At 40.9% G+C, this 17,259-nt stretch overlaps 2 protein-coding genes across 2 annotated transcripts; one reads left to right on the top strand and one right to left on the bottom strand.

Annotated features, from left to right (window-relative positions):
• Positions 1-2,718: 2,718 nt before the first annotated feature.
• Positions 2,719-12,512, bottom strand: zfand1 (zinc finger, AN1-type domain 1). Its single transcript, XM_046356190.1, has 8 exons — positions 12,408-12,512; positions 11,780-11,822; positions 11,554-11,593; positions 11,230-11,357; positions 6,785-6,876; positions 6,380-6,501; positions 3,439-3,594; positions 2,719-2,991 (listed from the first exon to the last, which is right to left on the bottom strand). The coding sequence occupies exons 1-8, from the start codon at positions 12,460-12,462 to the stop codon at positions 2,815-2,817; spliced, it is 813 nt and encodes a 270-aa protein (XP_046212146.1). The 5' UTR covers positions 12,463-12,512; the 3' UTR covers positions 2,719-2,814.
• Positions 12,513-13,382: 870 nt separating this feature from the next.
• Positions 13,383-16,225, top strand: chmp4c (charged multivesicular body protein 4C). Its single transcript, XM_046355094.1, is given in 6 exon segments — positions 13,383-13,811; positions 14,157-14,334; positions 14,583-14,691; positions 14,883-14,895; positions 14,898-15,005; positions 15,106-16,225. Coding segments are annotated over 6 exon segments (705 nt in total). The 5' UTR covers positions 13,383-13,573; the 3' UTR covers positions 15,165-16,225.
• The last annotated feature ends 1,034 nt before the right edge of the window (positions 16,226-17,259 follow it).

Raw genomic sequence — 17,259 nt, 5'->3', positions numbered from 1 at the left:
ATAAATACAATCCACCTGTGTGTAATCAAGTCTCCGTATAAATGCACCTGCACTGTGATAGTCTCAGAGGTCCGTTAAAAGCGCAGAGAGCATCATGAAGAACAAGGAACACACCAGGCAGGTCCGAGATACTGTTGTGAAGAAGTTTAAAGCCGGATTTGGATACAAAAATATTTCCCAAGCTTTAAACATCCCAAGGAGCACTGTGCAAGCGATAATATAAATCTACCAAGACCTGGCCGTCCCTCTAAACTTTCAGCTCATACAAAGAGAAGACTGATCAGAGATGCAGCCAAGAGGCCCATGATCACTCTGGATGTACTGCAGAGATCTACAGCTGAGGTGGGAGACTCTGTCCATAGGATAACAATCAGTCGTATATTGCACAAATCTGGCCTTTATGGAAGAGTGGCAAGAAGAAAGCCATTTCTGAAAGATATCCATAAAAAGTGTTGTTTAAAGTTTGCCACAAGCCACCTGGGAGCCACACCAAACATGTGGAAGAAGGTGCTCTGGTCAGATGAAACCACAATTGAACTTTTTGGCAACAATGCAAAACGTTATGTTTGGCGTAAAAGCAACACAGCTCATCTCCCTGAACACAACATCCCCACTGTCAAACATGGTGGTGGCAGCATCATGGTTTGGGCCTGCTTTTCTCCAGCAGGGACAGGGAAGATGTTTAAAATTGATGGGAAGATGGATGGAGCCAAATACAGGACCATTCTGGAAGAAAACCTGATGGAGTCTGCAAAAGACCTGAGACTGGGACGGAGATTTGTCTTCCAACAAGACAATGATCCAAAACATAAAGCAAAATCTACAATGGAATGGTTCAAAAATAAAGATATCCAGGTGTTAGAATGGCCAAGTCAAAGTCCAGACCTGAATCCAATCGAGAATCTGTGGAAAGAACTGAAAACTGCTGTTCACAAATGCTCTCCATCCAACCTCACTGAGCTCGAGCTGTTTTGCAAGGAGGAATGGGGAAAATTTCAGTCTCTCGATGTGCAAAACTGATAGACATACCCCAAGCGACTTACAGCTGTAATCGCAGCAAAAGGTGGTGCTACAAAGTATTAACTTAAGGGGGTTGAATAATTTTGCATGCCCAATTTTTCCGTTTTTGATTTGTTAAAAAAGTTTGAAATATCCAATAAATGTCGTTCCACCTCATGATTGTGTCTCACTTGTTGTTGATTCTTCACAAAAAAATACAGTTTTATATCTTTATGTTTGAAGCCTGAAATGTGGCAAAAGGTCACAAAGTTCAAGGGGGCCGAATACTTTCGCAAGGCACTGTATGTTCTGCTCACATACAGAAAAATCTGCTTTCTACCGGTGCTGAATTACTTTCTACTGGTGTTGAATTTCACTATTACGGTGTTAGGCAGGCTGTCTTAGCATGGACACCCTTCACTATAGGAATTTCTTAGTTGACTGAGGAAACCTTGCTTGCAGGATGATTAAGTGCCGGTGGACTAAGACTCAAGGTCTAAATCATTTCCGTTTATGCCATGGTGTTTTTGTTATTGAGACTGACCATAAATTGTGGCCTACACAAAGAGTGGGCAGAGGTCCACCATTGATCTTCTCTGGTTTCCCCAGTCTAGAACGGCAGCTTTCCTTACAGCTGGTTCCAATGACCAATCATTTGCTGCTAACTGATGGTGTTTGTTTCGTGGGGGTGCTGGTGTATCAGATTCAACAGGATATTATAAAGTATGGAAACACTATCAGTATATGGTCTGATGGGATTGAAAGCATAAGAAACTGCTACTTGCTTGAAAGTCATGCTGCTAAGGCCGGGATTCAATCCGATCAGCGGTAGATCCGCTTAAAAGCGCCGCGGACATTTAAAGGTAATTTCCGATTGAGACAATATTTGCAGCGTTTACCATGAATAACCTTGGGTAGTGTAATTTTCTTATTTGAATGATGAAAATAATGTTGGAAATGACATCAGTTTGAACAGGTACAGAGAAGGTGCCTGTGTTGAACAACGATTACACATCGATGTTCCACTTGGCTGAGGCAGAGAACAGAGCAGCAGGGAGTTGATCTCGCCTGTAAAAACAACACGTTCTGACCAAATACATTTTTCTCACCTTTACATCAGTGGCCCAGTGGAAAAGGCATCAATCAGCCTGGTGATTGTGGGTTCAAGTCCCACCTGGGTTGATTCGATTCTGCTTGTTTTTCAATGAGTATACCATTAATCAATGGCAAATTACTGTTGGGTACTTTGGTTCCAACTCCCAATTTATAATTGCACAGATCCCTATCCCCATCAGATCACTATCCCCGTCAGGTCACTATCCCCGTCAGATCACTATCCCCATCAGATCACTATCCCCGTCAGATCACTATCCCAGTCAGATCACTATCCCCATCAGATCACTATCCCCATCAGATCACTATCCCCGTCAGATCACTATCCCCATCAGATCACTATCCCCGGCAATGCGTAACATTGCTTGCTCACTCCAATTGAAATGCACGTGGCTAGCTTTCATTACTGTCAATAGTGAATTCCAAATTGCCTAAGTGGCCCAGAGGATCACAATAATAAGGGGAATGTTTTACTATCAAATAGGTACTAGAGAACCCACATTGGAAGTCCTTTTCCAGATCATGACTACAATACCACCCCATGTACTTCAACAAAATACACATTCGTACATTGTATTTTCTAAGCAAATGGAGCACACGTCAAACTGCCGTAAATCAAAACTTTAATATCCTAAATAAAAAAACATGTTCATAGTATTCCAACGACCCAAAATGATTTAGACCATCAGTGTCGTGTGCGAGTCAGGACTGTGGGATGTAGGCAGAGGTGTCCTCCAGGCCTGAGCAGTCGTTGTCCAGGTACTCAAGGATCACGTCGCCCCCGTTGTAGAGGGGCGAGTCTGGGTGAGCCAGCATGGAGAGAAGGGTGTCGTCCATCTTGAGAGCTTCGCCCGTCTGGGGGTGGCACAGCCGCAGCTTCTACACGTCAACAACAACGCCACGGGAGGAGGACAAAGTCGTTTTTTAGTAAGAGGTATCTTAGAGACATGACAGACCAACAGGAAAGTTTGCCATGCGCAGTCGATCACCTGCTGGGTGTCGACAAATGGTGGCAATTCAACATGTAGAATAGAATGGAAACAAACAGAAAATGGCGGCCGATGTTCTGTGGTCAGTGGCGATAGGATGGATAGCCATTGCGCACTGCCAACGTCCGTGTTGATATGTTTCGTCTCTAATATTTGCATAATGACAATGGTAGAATAGGTTCTTCTGCTTGGAGACAGCTCGTGATAGTATTCGGTTACCTTTCTGTTAATACATTGTTCTAAGATGTTTCAAAAAGAGAGGTTTCTAAAAATGTGTTTGATGATAGCGGTACAATAGGTTGATTGGAACCTGCTGCTCGAGGCTGTTTTCTGTTACCTTAGCCGTTAGTACGTTGTTGTTGTTCTTGAGGCTGGCCAGTGAGGCGGCGTAGTCCACTACTTTCCCCACACTCCACTTGGAACAGAAAAACATAGGCAGGCTGGAGTCTTTGCCCTCTCTGGGAAGGAAGACATTGAAATAGGTCCTCTCTGTCTGGAAAGCAAAGTTAGAGATGTAGACTTGTATATCAAATCAAATGAAAAAGCACATGAAAGACACGGACTCTTTATAGAATGATGACAAGTAGATGCTGTTTACAACAGGGTTCCTAACCTTTTCACCATGCCCCCCCCCCCATTTTCCCTTTTTATTGTTTATTGACATTCCCTATATTAAACCAGCTTGAATGTTTAATGGGGGCCCTAAGAAACATTTTGGAAGTCCATTTCCCTCAATTCCACGTAGTTTAACAAGACTCATGGCATCTTTTGGATAGGCTATTTAATCATAATAATAATAATAATAATAATAGATAAGGAAAATGCATTCTAAACCTGATTTCCCCGCTAACCAAATATGTTTTATAGGCCAATATTTTCAACTTAATTATTCATATATTTCTCTTCTACAGAATGTGAATAGATCGATTGATAGCGACAGAGTCACATTGTACAAGATTACTTCCAAGCAAGTTTCTTTGAAACTTAAGGCACACTCCTCAACTTCAAAAAGGTCATAGCTCAGCTTCTGAATATCAGAGACAAACCAAAGATATTCCCATCAGAGCTGACTCTTCCTCGGGTGTAAACCTTCCTTTACTCGAGGGGGGAATATTTGTTTATTATATGTGATTGTTAAAAAAAAATATGCATAAATCTGCCATGCTTTAGATACAAGCGGTAAAATACCAGCGGGAGAGTCGACTGCTGGGAATATCTTTGGTTTGTCTCTATGATATTCAGCAGAGGTACGACCTTCAAAAGATGAGGAGTCAAATCAATTAGAGGGTGTAATTTCTTTGACTCCTCAACTTTAAAAGGCCATAACTCAGCTTCTGAATATCATAGAGCCAAACCAAAGATATTCCCATCAGAGATAACTCTTCCTCTGGCATTCTATCGCTAGGCTAAAGCATCCCAGAGACTTATGCATTGTTTTAGATTGGTTTAAACAATTGCAAACAAATATACAGTATATACACTACCGGTCAAAAGTTCTAGAACACCTACTCCTTCAAGGCTTTTGCTTTATTTTGACTGTTTTCTACATTGTAGAATAATAGTAAAGATATCAAAACTATGCAGTAACCAAAAAGGTGTTTATGAGATTCTTCAAATAGCCACCCTTTGCCTTGACAGCTTTGCATTCTCTTGGCATTCTCCAAACCAGCTTCACCTGGAATGCTTTTCCAACAATCTTTACGGAGTTCCCACATATGCTGAGCACTTGTTGACTGCTTTTCCTTCACTCTGCGGTCCGACTCATCCCAAACCATCTCAATTTTGGTTGAGGTCGGAGTATTATGCAGGCCAGGTCATCTGATGCAGCACTCCATCACTCTCCTTCTTGGTAAAATAGCCCTTACACAGCCTGGAGGTGTGTTGGGTTATTGTCCTGTTGAAAAACAAATGAAAGTCCCACTAAGCCCAAACCAGTTGGAGTGGCATATCGCTGCAGAATGCTGCGGTAGCCATGCTGGTTAGTGTGCCTCAAATTCTAAATAAATCACAGTGTCACCAGCAAAGCACCCCCACACCAACTCCGTGCTTTACGGTGGGAAATACACATGTGGAGATCATCCATTCACCCACACCACATCTCACAAAGACATGACGGTTAGAGCCAAAAATCTCAAATTTGGACTCCAGAACAAAGGACAAATTTCCACCGGTCTAATGTCCATTGCTCGTGTTTCTTGGCGCAAGCAAGTCTCTTCTTCTTTTGGTGTCCTTCAGTAGTGGTTTCTTTGCAGCAATCGACCATGAAGGCCTGATTCACAGTCTCCTCTGAACAGTTGATGTTGAGATGTTTCTGTTACTTGAACTCTGAAGCATTTACTTGGGCTGCATTTTCTGAGGCTGGTAATTAATGAACTTATCCTCTGCAGCAGAGGTAACTCTGGGTCTTCCTTTCTGTGGTTGTCCTCATGAGAGCCTGTTTCATCATAGCACTTGATGGTTTTTGCGACTGCACTTGAAGAAACTTTCAAGGTTCTTGAAATTTTCCGTATTGACTGACCTTAATGTCTTAAGGTAATGGGCTATCGTTTCTCTTTGCTTATTTGAGCTGCTCTTTCCATAATATGGACTTGGTCTTTTACCAAATGGGGCTATCTTCTGTATACCCCCGACCTTGTCACAACACAACTGATTGGCTCAAAAGCATTAAGGAAAGAAATTCCACAAATTTACTTAAGGCACACCTGTTAATTGAAATGCATTACAGGTTACTACCTCATGAAGCTGGTTGAGAATGCAAAGAGTGTGCAAAGCTGTCATCAAGGCAAAGGGTGGCTATTTGAAAAATCTCAAGTATATTTGATTTATTTAACACTTTTTTGGTTACTACATGATTCCATGTGTCATTTCATAGTTGATGTCTTCACTATTATTCAACAATGTAGAAAACAGTAAAAATAAAGATAAACCCTTGAATGAGTAGGTGTGTTCAAACTGTTCTAAAACTTTTGACCGGTAGTATATATTTGTTCTTAACTGACTTGCCTAGTTTAAAAAACCCAGCAGAAATTAGGTTATTACTTCTTGACCCAACATAGTATGTGGCATTATATATATATATATCACAGCCCCACTTTAATAATACCATCACAGTTCAAGTCTACACACCACACTCTGTCTGAATCTCAAATTACACCCTATTCCCTAAATAGTGCACTACTTTCGAACAGAGCCCAGTGGGCCCTGGTTGAAAGTAGCCCACTAGGGAATAGGTTGGAAGCAATCACTCTGCATCTCGCTCTCCATCACTCTGGTAGTACCTGTGGCAGTCCCTTGTCTCCCTCAGCATGAAGCTTTAGTTTCATCAAAGTCACCTTGGCTGCTGTTGCAGCACTCTTTACTCCCTTGCGACCTTTCCTCGGAGGCAAAGCCTTCTTGGACTCTGTTCAGTCAAGAGGGTAGAACCCAACATTTTGGTGAACACTGCCCTCATGTGGACAGGCTAAAGAATAGCAGGGATAAGCATATCCTGTATGGCCATGGATGTCATACAATTTATTTTGAAAAAAGACTCCCAAATGGCACCCTATTCCCTATATAGTTCACTACTTTTGACCACAGCCCTGTGGAAATAGGTAAGAGGGTACCATTTGGGATATAACTCCAATGGACCCAGTAAAAGCATTTTTGGGGGTTTGTGATGAAAAGTTGCGACTGTGACTAACCTACAATCTTCTGCACGAGCGCTTGTGTGGCAGCCATGCGAGGCTTGGGCATTTCCAGTTTATCACACTTGTGGTCATCTTGGTGACGATGGCTGGAGAATAAAGAAAATGGGGGTATGAGAGGAGCTTAACACACCCATCTTCTTTCTTTCCACCGCAGGCGGTCCATGGCTAGCTCTCAAAGAGATATATTTTCTTACATTACATTTTTTTAAAGGAATATTTCGAACAACAGATTAAACCAATTTTGGCCAAGGGATCCATGAAATAAGTTTAGAGGGTGTAATATAATACAATGTAATATTATTTGTCTAAAATGTATGTAATTAATCCTGGGAAACATGGTCTTGGGAGGCTCACTGGGATATTGGTATCCCACAGCGCTCCACCAATGATCCATTTGTCAAATTATAATACTTCTTGTATTCCCAGAAAATGTTTTAAAAAATCAACTACATAAATGCACTGTAATTTTAAAATGTGCGTCAGCATGCATCCGTTCGGGTAAGTCCACGTTGAGACCCTGTAGCCAGTATACACTTCCTCAAAATAGAATGAATCTGCAGTGCCTTTAGAAAGTATTCACCCATGGACTTTTTCCACATTTTTGTTGTGTAACAATACCCCCAGCCACTACAAAGAACTCAGTTTCCGGAGAGGAAGGAAACTGCTCAGGGATTTCACCATGACGCTAATGATGACTAAAACAGTTACGGAGTTTAATTACATTTACATTTACATTTAAGTCATTGATGGGAGAATATGAGGTTGTGGATCCATCCTCAGTTCACTCCACACTACTAACCTAAATGACAGTGAAAAAAGGGACAGCTTTACAGAATAAAATATTCCAAAACATGCATCCTGTTTGCAAGAAAGTAAAACTAAAGTAAAACTGCAAAAAAAAATATATATGCCCTAACACATCACTGAGTACCATTCTTCATATCTCTAAGCATGGCGGTGGCTGCATCTTGTTATGGGTATGCTTGTCACCATCAAGGACTAGGAAGTTTAAGGATAAAAACAAAATGAATAGAGCTAAGCACAGGCAAAATCCTAGAGGAAATCCTGGTTCAGTCTGCTTTCCAACAGACATTGGGAGAAGAAATGTACCTTTCAGCAGGACAATAACCAAAAACACAAGGCCAAATATACAATGGAGATACTTACCAAGATGACATTGAATGTTCCCGACTGGCCTAGTTACAGGTTTGATTTAAATGAACTTGAAAATCTATGGTAAGACTTGAAAATGGCAATCGAGACATGATCAACAACCAACTTCGCAGAGCTTGAATAATTTTTTAAAGAATAATGAGCAATTTTGTCAAATCCAGGTGTGTAAAGCTCTTAAAGACTTACCAGAAAGACTATCAGCTGTAATCACTGCGAAAGGGGATTCAATGTATTGACTCAGGGGTGTGAATACTTATGTATATAAATATTTCTATATTCCATATTCAATAAATATACAAAAATATCTAAAAACATGTTTTCACATTGTCATTATGGGGTTTTGTGTGTAGATGGGTGAAAAAGAAAAAGCAATTTAATCCATTTTGAATTCAGGCTGTAACAATAAAATGTGGAATAAGTAAAGGGGTATGAATACTTTCTAAATGCACTGTATGATCACTCAAGAAATCTGTCATTAACAGACATTTTTGCCAAATGTTTGGTGCAGTATTTCTCAATTGAAAAATGTGCATGTCTCGTTGAATGACAACACTTCATTGAAGAATCCATATTGTTGACCAATCACCTACAAAGGGGCTAGGACTTGAGCTTGCCTCAATACATTATTTTGTGCACACGAACAGGCGAAGGACACAAAATATCATCATAATATACACGGTATATACAAATGAGTGGATTTGGCTATTTTTTAATTTAATCTTTATTTAACTAGGCAAGTCAGTTAAGAACAAATTCTTATTTACAATGAAGGCCTAGGAACAGTGGGTTAACTGCCTTGTTCAGGGGCAGAACGACAGATTTATACCTTGTCAGCTCGATCTAGCAACCTTTTGGTTACTGGCCCAACGCTCTAACCACACAGAGGATGTCTTCCCTGTAACACACTGTGTTGAGATTGCCTGCAATGACAACAAGCTCAGTCCGATGATGCTGTGACACACCTCCCCAGACCATGACGGACCCTCCACCTCCAAATCGGTCCCGCTCCAGAGTACAGGTCTCTGTGAAATGCTCAGGGGTGTCACATGCCGTGGCTTGTCAGTGAAGAGCACTTTTTTCCAGTCATGTCTGGTCCAGTGATGGTGGGTTTGTGCCCATAGGCAACGTTGTTGCCAGTGAGGTCTTACAACAGACCTACAAGCCTTCAGTCCAGCCTCTCTCAGCCTATTGCGGACAGTGTGAGCACTTACGAAAGGATTGCACGTTCCTGGTGTAACTTGGGCAGTTGTTGCTGCCATCCTGTACCTGTCCCACAGGTGTGATGTTCAGATGTATCGATCGTGTGCAGGTGTTGTTACATGGTCTGCCACCGCGAGGACGATCAGCTGTCCATCCTGTCTTCCTGTAGAGCTGTCGTAGGCGTCTCACAGTACGGACATTGCAATTTATTGCCCTGGCCACATCTACAGTCCTCATGCCTCCTTGCAGCATGCCAAAGGCAGTTCACGCAGATGAGCAGGGATCTTTCTTTTGGTGTTTTTCAGAGTCAGTAGAAAGGCCTCTTTAGTGTCCTACGTTTTCATAACTGTGACCTTAATTGTCTACCATCTGTAAGCTGTTACTGCCTTAACGACCGTTCCACAGTGCATGTTCATTAATTGTTTATGGGAAACAGTGTTTAAACCTTTTACAATGACCATCTTTGAAGTCATTTGGATTTTTACGAATTATCTTTGAAAAGGCAGAGTCCTGAAAAAGAGATGTTTCTTTTTTTGCTGACTTTATAGGATTCTGTGCTTCCAACTTCATGGCTTCACAGTTTGGGGAAGGCCCTTTCCTGTTTCAACATGACAATGCCCCCATGCACAAAGCAAGGGCCATACAGAAATGGTTTGTCAAGATCGGTGTGAAAGAACATGACTGGCCTGTACAGAGCCCTGACCTCAACCCCATCGAACATCTTTGTGATGAATTGGAACGGCAACTGCAAGCCAGGCCTAATCACCCAACATCAGTGCCTGACCTCACTAATGCCCTTGCGGCTGAATGGAAGCAAGTCCCCGCAGTAATGTTCCAACATCTAGTGGAAAGCCTTCCCAGAAGAGTCGAGGCTGTTATAGCAGCAAAGGGGGACCAACTCCAATATTAATGCGCATGATTTTGGAATGAGATGTTCTACGAGCATGTGTCCACATACTTTGATAACGTAGTGTGTGCACAAACTGTTCCGGACTGTTTTGGATGGGATGTATTGCTGTCTCTACCTTCTTGCCGTTTGTGCTGTTGTCTGTGCGCAATAATGTTTTGTTTTGTGCTGTTTTGTGCTGCTACCATGTTGTTGTCATGTGTTGGTGCCTTGCTATGTTGTCGTCTTAGGTCTCCCTTTATGTATTGTCGTGATGTGTGTTTTGTCCTATATTTATAATTTAAAAATGTCATCCCAGGCTCCGTCCCCACAGGAGGCCTTTTGCCAGGCCGTCATTGTAAATAAGAATTTGTTCTTAACTGACTTGCCTTGTTAAATAAAGGTTCAATGAAAAATAAATAAATGGGAAGCATGCGGACGCCTTGAGCTACATCAATTTTTTTGTATGGAATATCATGATATACCCATTGATTTGAAAATAATATAGCTTATAAATGCCCCATGAGCTTAGTTCAACTGTTGTACCCCATCAGAACCCAAAATATAAGCTTGTTCCACTAAATATTTTAAAAAGAACACTGTATAGCCTCAAAACATTGTTAAAACTTAAATTGAGGTATAATGGACAGTCGGTCCTTGTAGCTATAGCTCGTTCTATGAATTTGAGTGGTTACATTTCTCCAGGCCCACCCATCAGGTTTTTACCAATTGCAGGACATTTGCTTGAAAACTGCAACATTTTCACTCCAATGCCAAGAGGTGACCCTTTAAAACTGTCTTTCAGGGCTTGAGACACAGTTTGTCCAGCAATGCACTGGCAAAGTCATAGCAATAACATACAAAAAGTTGTATTATCTCATTCGAGGTGGTCCCTGATACATTTGCTGTCACAAAAGATGTCCCCGGACCCAAAAAGTTTGAGAACCCATGCTCTACTCCTCAACCAACACATCACCTAACACTAGTTTCAGTACCTCTGGACCCATATTCACAAAGTGTCTCAGAATAAGAGTGCTGATTTAGCATCACCCCTGTCCATCCATTGTGAAAAGGCAAAACTGATCGTAGATCAGCACTCCTTCTGAGAAACTTTTTAAATATTGTCCCTGTTCTTGTTGGAGAGACCAGGGCAGACAAAGGGAAGAAACATGACACTTACGCCAAACAGAAATGTTTCTGACAGTGTGGACAAATGACTGGCAACAGTTCTTTCCCTTTGCAGTCTTCAAATGTGCATGGGTGTCTCGTACAGCCACCAGATATCTGGACTTCTTTTTTAACGTCCACCTGAGAAAAACATTTTCAATCATGACTGGATTCAAAATCATGAGAAAACTAGTTTGCCATTAAATCTCAACGCTGAATATGCACCCCATTTGGCCCCCTATTCCCTATACAGGGCATTACTTTTGGGTCAAAATAGCAGGCTCTGGTCTAAAGTAGGAATTAGGATGCCGTTTGGGACGCAGGCAGAGTTTCTTACCACAGGACAAGCGTGCAAATCTCGACTTCTGTGTTCAAGGCTGGAAGGAAAGTGAAAAGACTTGTCTAGTAGTCAATCACAAAAACATGTTTTTATTTTTTATATCACATTCAAACCCAAGAGCCATGGTGAGTGAATTTAGTTAAACGCATATACACAAGTCAGGCCGTCATATTTATCGCCTGGATAAATAAAAGGTTAAACAACAACAAAAATCTGATCTTACCAGAAAACACCCCTGCAGGCATCACAAATGAATGGCAGAAAATCTGGAGGAGAAATTGGGATAGACAGTAGTAAAATGCACTGACAACTTCAACAGCATGCCAAAATCAAAGGCTTAGCAGCAGTGGTAGCAAAACGATGGTGTATAATTGAAGATGTCCCACCCAGACAGTTTAATACTAAAAAAATTGTTTCAGTATGCACCAATGCATTAGCAGCTGGGTCTGGTCTGCTTATTTCGCTGTAACGTTATAAGAACCAGAAGAAAAGATTGGCAAGCCACTGCTAACTGGCTAGCTACTGCTAGTTATAGCTGCCCTTGCTGACTCATTATGGATTCCAAAGCTTTTGTGTTTCTAGCTACTTCTAGAGAGAAATAAGAGCTCAATTGAATTGGCTACACTTACAAATTGACTAAGTGTTATTAACTAGCTAGCTAGCAGCTAAATGTTGTCAACAGCTAACAAGTTAGCCAGCCTTACAGTGATTAGCATAGACATGTAGCTAGCTAACCAATTAGCAAGTTGGCAAAGCAAACGGTAGCTACAAATACACAACATTTAACGTGAAGCAACATAGTTCATTCTTTCGATCACATAATTCTAGTAAAAAAATGTTTTAATGAAAACCTGTCTGATGGCAGGACTTTATGTTACAATGTTTCCCAATGTCTAGTTCAGCCATGATTCTTCTTGCGTCAAAGTCAACTTTTCAACTTTGGCCACAGATGTAACAATGAGACAGATATTTCACCGGATGTAAAAATGTGGAGCAATAATACCACTCACTACCAAATATGGTGGTGGTCGGCAGTGGGAGAAGATGGAGCGAGATGGATTTTTGCCGAAGTTCTGCTAATTTTCTCATCGATTAAACATTTGATCTCAATGCAGTTTTCTGTTTTCAAAACTATGAATATGTTACGAACAGAGTGGCACCGTTTTGTAGAATTCATCCTTTGTCAAAGTGTTTGTTGTTGTTTTGGAGTGCAAGGGCGAATTGAGTTATTGCACACGCGCACTTCACAGAGTAGGCGTTCTCTAACGGAGATGTGCAAATATATGCTAGAACGCGCCAATCGGCTCTCGCTAGTTCGTGTTTGGTTCTGTCCAACTCCTTGCTTGTTCTGCCGACCATGACTATGCTCCCATTGGAAACAACGGGCTGTGGTCTATCTTATGTTACTTATAAAAATCTTTGCTTTGACCCTGCAACGGACTCACGTGACTAAACATAAACCAATCTCTGTCCATGGTAAATTGATACGTTGTACTAACTAGTAATGATACATTTATGAGTGATACATTGTAAAAAAGACCTACATTGTAGGGGAATTATTCCACTGTAAATGTTTTGTTTTTTAAATGATTATTGTGTTGATTATCTTGACATTAAATAATTAGATACATTTCCTTAAGCCTATCCTTTATATGCAATATTTTCTCATAGGGGCCTAGTTATTTATTTCTGTAAAATTCAAGCCTATCCTTTATATGCAATATTTTCTCATAGGGGCCTAGTTATTTATCTCTGTAAAATTCACGTTTTTTAAAATAGCTAGGACCTAGGCAATTGTGTCATTCATTATAAAAGCCAATTGTTATTTTCCACGACCAGCCACAGGTGTCACATTTCAAGAATCGTCATTCAGGTGTGTGGGACTGGCTAGCTGTTTTTGAATTGAAGCCGTCGTACTTGAATTGCAACCTGCACCTGGCGCGACTTTCTCCAGAGAAGTTGATCTAACGAACGACATTTGAAAAGTAACTTTAACTGAATACAAAAAAAGGACAAAATGAGCAAAATTTCTAAATTGTTCAAGGGAAGCTCAAGTTCGAGCTCTTCTAGCCACTATCCAAGCTCTTCGAAGTCGAAACATGGCCATCGGTCTCGGACAGGACCTACCCCGCAGGAGGCCATTCACAAACTTCGAGAAACAGAGGCGATGCTGGCGAAAAAACAGGACTTCTTGGAAAATAAAATTGAACAAGAAATTATGATAGCAAAGAAGAATGGCCTCAAGAATAAACGTGGTATGTATTGTGAAATTGTCACGTCTGCATGATTTGGTTGGTCCTTGTTGAATCACCTGAACCTAAATAATCTGTATCGATAGGATCCCGTCTTTTCTGGTGAAGTATTTTGTTCATTGTCAATACAGGGAACTCCTAGAAACAGACCACAGTTGTGTCACTGCTGCTTGCAGCCCAATCTTCTATCAGTTACTTTTCTTTAATGACTCCTATCTAGTTCATACTAATTTGTGTCCTTATGTACCCCTTCTGCCATGTTTTTTTTTTCTTAACTACCAAAGATGCAAACGGTACTTCCATGTGCTATTTAATCACCATCGTAACCATATTTTTTTGTACCACCAGCGGCCCTCCAGGCACTGAAGAGGAAGAAGCGCTTTGAGCAGCAGCTCACCCAGATTGACGGGACCCTCTCCACCATCGAGTTCCAAAGGGAGGCATTGGAGAATGCCAACACCAACACTGAGGTCCTGAAGACCATGGGCTACGCTGCCAAGGCCATCAAGGGGGTCCACCAGAACATGTGAGTTAACAAGGATAATAACCATTAAACACCGGGTATGTGCCGCAAATGGCACCCTATTCCCTATAGTGCACAACTTTGGTCCTTGGTAGCTATCAAACACGGTCCTTTCTCAATATTTACTTTATTGCCAGTTATATGCTCCTAATTCTATTTAAACCGGAGTTGAATGTTATATCAGGCAAAAAAGAGGATCATGTCTAACTAGACCTATTATACTGTTCCTAAATATTCTCTCTTCCTCCCAGGGATCTGGATAAAATTGACTCTCTGATGCAGGACATCACTGAGTCGCAGGAAGTGGCCCAGGAGATCTGTGATGCTATCTCCCGACCTTTCGGAGATGCATTTGATGAGGTAACCCATTCACTGCTCACCATTTCTCAAAGAAATATATCTTAATTCATCCTCTTAGCCTATTCACTGTGACCAGTGGAGGATTCATTTATTTAGCTACTTGATAGGCTACTTAGGTTTTGACTTCCTGATTGCCAAACATGTACAATACTGCATGCATCTCAATGGCTCCCATTCGGATTATCCTGCAGGATGAGCTGTTAGCTGGGAGCTGGAGCTGGAGGAGAGCATGACGAACATGGGCAGAGTGCCCAGTGTGCCCACCGCCAAGCTGCCCACCAAGCTTCCCTCAACTCGACCCAGCCGGCGCACTCGTAAGTACAGGACAAAGGTAGTTGAAGTGTATGCTAGTTTTTATAATACAGTCTGTGTTAAACTGACTCTGGGTAACAGTTTTGAACTCCTGTTTTACAGCGTCCAAGAAGAGGGCAGAGGATGATGACATGCAGATGCTGGCAGCCTGGGCAGTGTAACTAACACGCACCAGATTCTAAATGTACAAATGTTAATTTTAATGTTTTTATCTTTATATTCTAATCAGTTTCTTAGGGAAAAGCCAATGATCTCTATTTTGTTGGATTGTTTTATGTGTGTTGTACAATTATGGAAGTGAAGTATTGGAATGTGTGCTCTGACTAGGTGATTTTTTTATTACTGCTACATTACACAATTTTCTGTCAATGAAGGATACAGTTGCTAGTGAAAGTCTACACACCTCTCTTTAAATTTAGCTGCCTTAAAATGAAAGGGATAGTTTGCCTATTTTAAAACGGTGCCAGGGAAACTAAACCAAAGCATGGATTGCTGTCGTACTTTGTCCATAGACCGCTTACTGAGTAAGGAAACCAATAACATTTTCGCATTTGTTGCACAAATCCCATTTAAGTCATGGTGTGGTTACTTGTCGTTGTGAGGCCAGTTGGACCTACTGCCAAATTCTTTTAAAATTATGTTAAGTGGCTTAGGGTAGAGAAATGAACATTAAATTCTCTGGCAACAGCTCTGGTGGGGCTTTCCTGCAGTCAGCATGCCAATTGCACACTCCCTCAACTTGAGATGTCTGTTGCATTGTGTTGTGACAACTGCACATTTTAGTGGCTTTTTACTGTCCCCAGCGCAAGGTGAACCAGTGTAATGAGCATGCTGTTTAATCAGCTTCTTGATATGCCACACCTGTCAGGTGCATGGATTAGCTTTGCAAAGGAAAAATGCTCACTAACAGGGATGTGAACAAATTTGTGCACAATTTTAGTTTTTTTTTGTGCATCTGGAACATTTCTGTGATCTTTTTATTTCAGCTCGTGAAACATGGTAGCAACACTTTACATGCTGCATTTTATATTATTGTTCAGTGTATAAGTGACAGATTCACAATCAATTGTAGATGCTTTTGTATGATTTGTTCATGGTATGTTAAAAAAAAGCAAGCTAATATTGGTACTATGACTTGAATAGTTTTTGTGCCACAAATGCTAAAATGTTCACATTTGGTAACAGTGCCAAGGAAATAAAGCAAATGCAAGGATTGCTCTCATACCTGTTCCATAGACTGCTTAGCCTTACAGGGTAAGGAAACCAATGTGTCATTTGGGTGAACTATCCCTTTAAATCTAAAAGGGGAATCAACTGGATATTTTGTTTCCTAACAATCTACACAACCAACTCCACATTTTCAAAAGTGAACTGTCTTAATTGTTTCAGTACTGTGGTAGACTCATTATGTTATGGGAATGCTTGTTACCGGCAGCCTGGGAAGTTTGGCAAGATCAAAAGAAATATGAAAGGAGATACAAGTTAGAAGAAACCCTGCCACGGGCTTCTGAGTACCTAACCCTGGGATAGTTTTATTTTTCAGCAGGAAAATTTCACAAATGTTGATGCCAAAGACTGACTGTAATGGCCTTCCTATAGGCGTTAAGTGTTCCTGAATGGTCCAGTCTTAGACCTGAGTTAAATCTGCTAGAAAATCAGTCAAGGTTTGAGTATTGCTCTCCATCAATGACTCCCAACCAAATTTACTGAGCTTGAGTAATTTTGACAAAAACAATGGATAAATGTTGTCCTCAGGTAAATTTCAGCTGTGAATCATTATACATAAGATTCTACACTTGTGTGAAGACATACACAATCAACAAATGTTTTACATTTCTATACTTGTGGAGTAGGTTGTGAACATCTACTTTTATCAAATGTTGTATTTCATTTGAAGGCAGCAAAACGTGTTGACTTTCAATAGGCACTGTACTGTATGTCCTTTATCAGTAGACTACTTCACTTTGTAAAAGGTGCTGGGTTTGAAAATCAAGTGTTAGTGAATTAAAGAATGAGTGAAGCACTATGCTATGAATGTTACTTTTAGAGTTGGAGTTTTACAGAAATATATTTTTTGTAAATATGAAGGATGTTGAAGATTTTAACAAAATAAAATTACTCCGTTTTTTGTTGTAATTTTAAGGAAGTTTTATTTTTTTACTGCAACTTGCTCCAGTAATGTGACCACTGTCCAATGGGAGTAATTTGGTCATGCAATAGTTGGTCAAATACCTGTCAGGGCCCGCACAAGCCACA

Source organism: Oncorhynchus gorbuscha, linkage group LG07 (assembly GCF_021184085.1).
Source record: "Oncorhynchus gorbuscha isolate QuinsamMale2020 ecotype Even-year linkage group LG07, OgorEven_v1.0, whole genome shotgun sequence".
Classification (NCBI taxonomy): domain Eukaryota; kingdom Metazoa; phylum Chordata; class Actinopteri; order Salmoniformes; family Salmonidae; genus Oncorhynchus; species Oncorhynchus gorbuscha.
The sequence above is the reverse complement of the archived record's forward strand: the minus strand, read 5'-3'. Positions and strand labels throughout refer to the sequence as shown.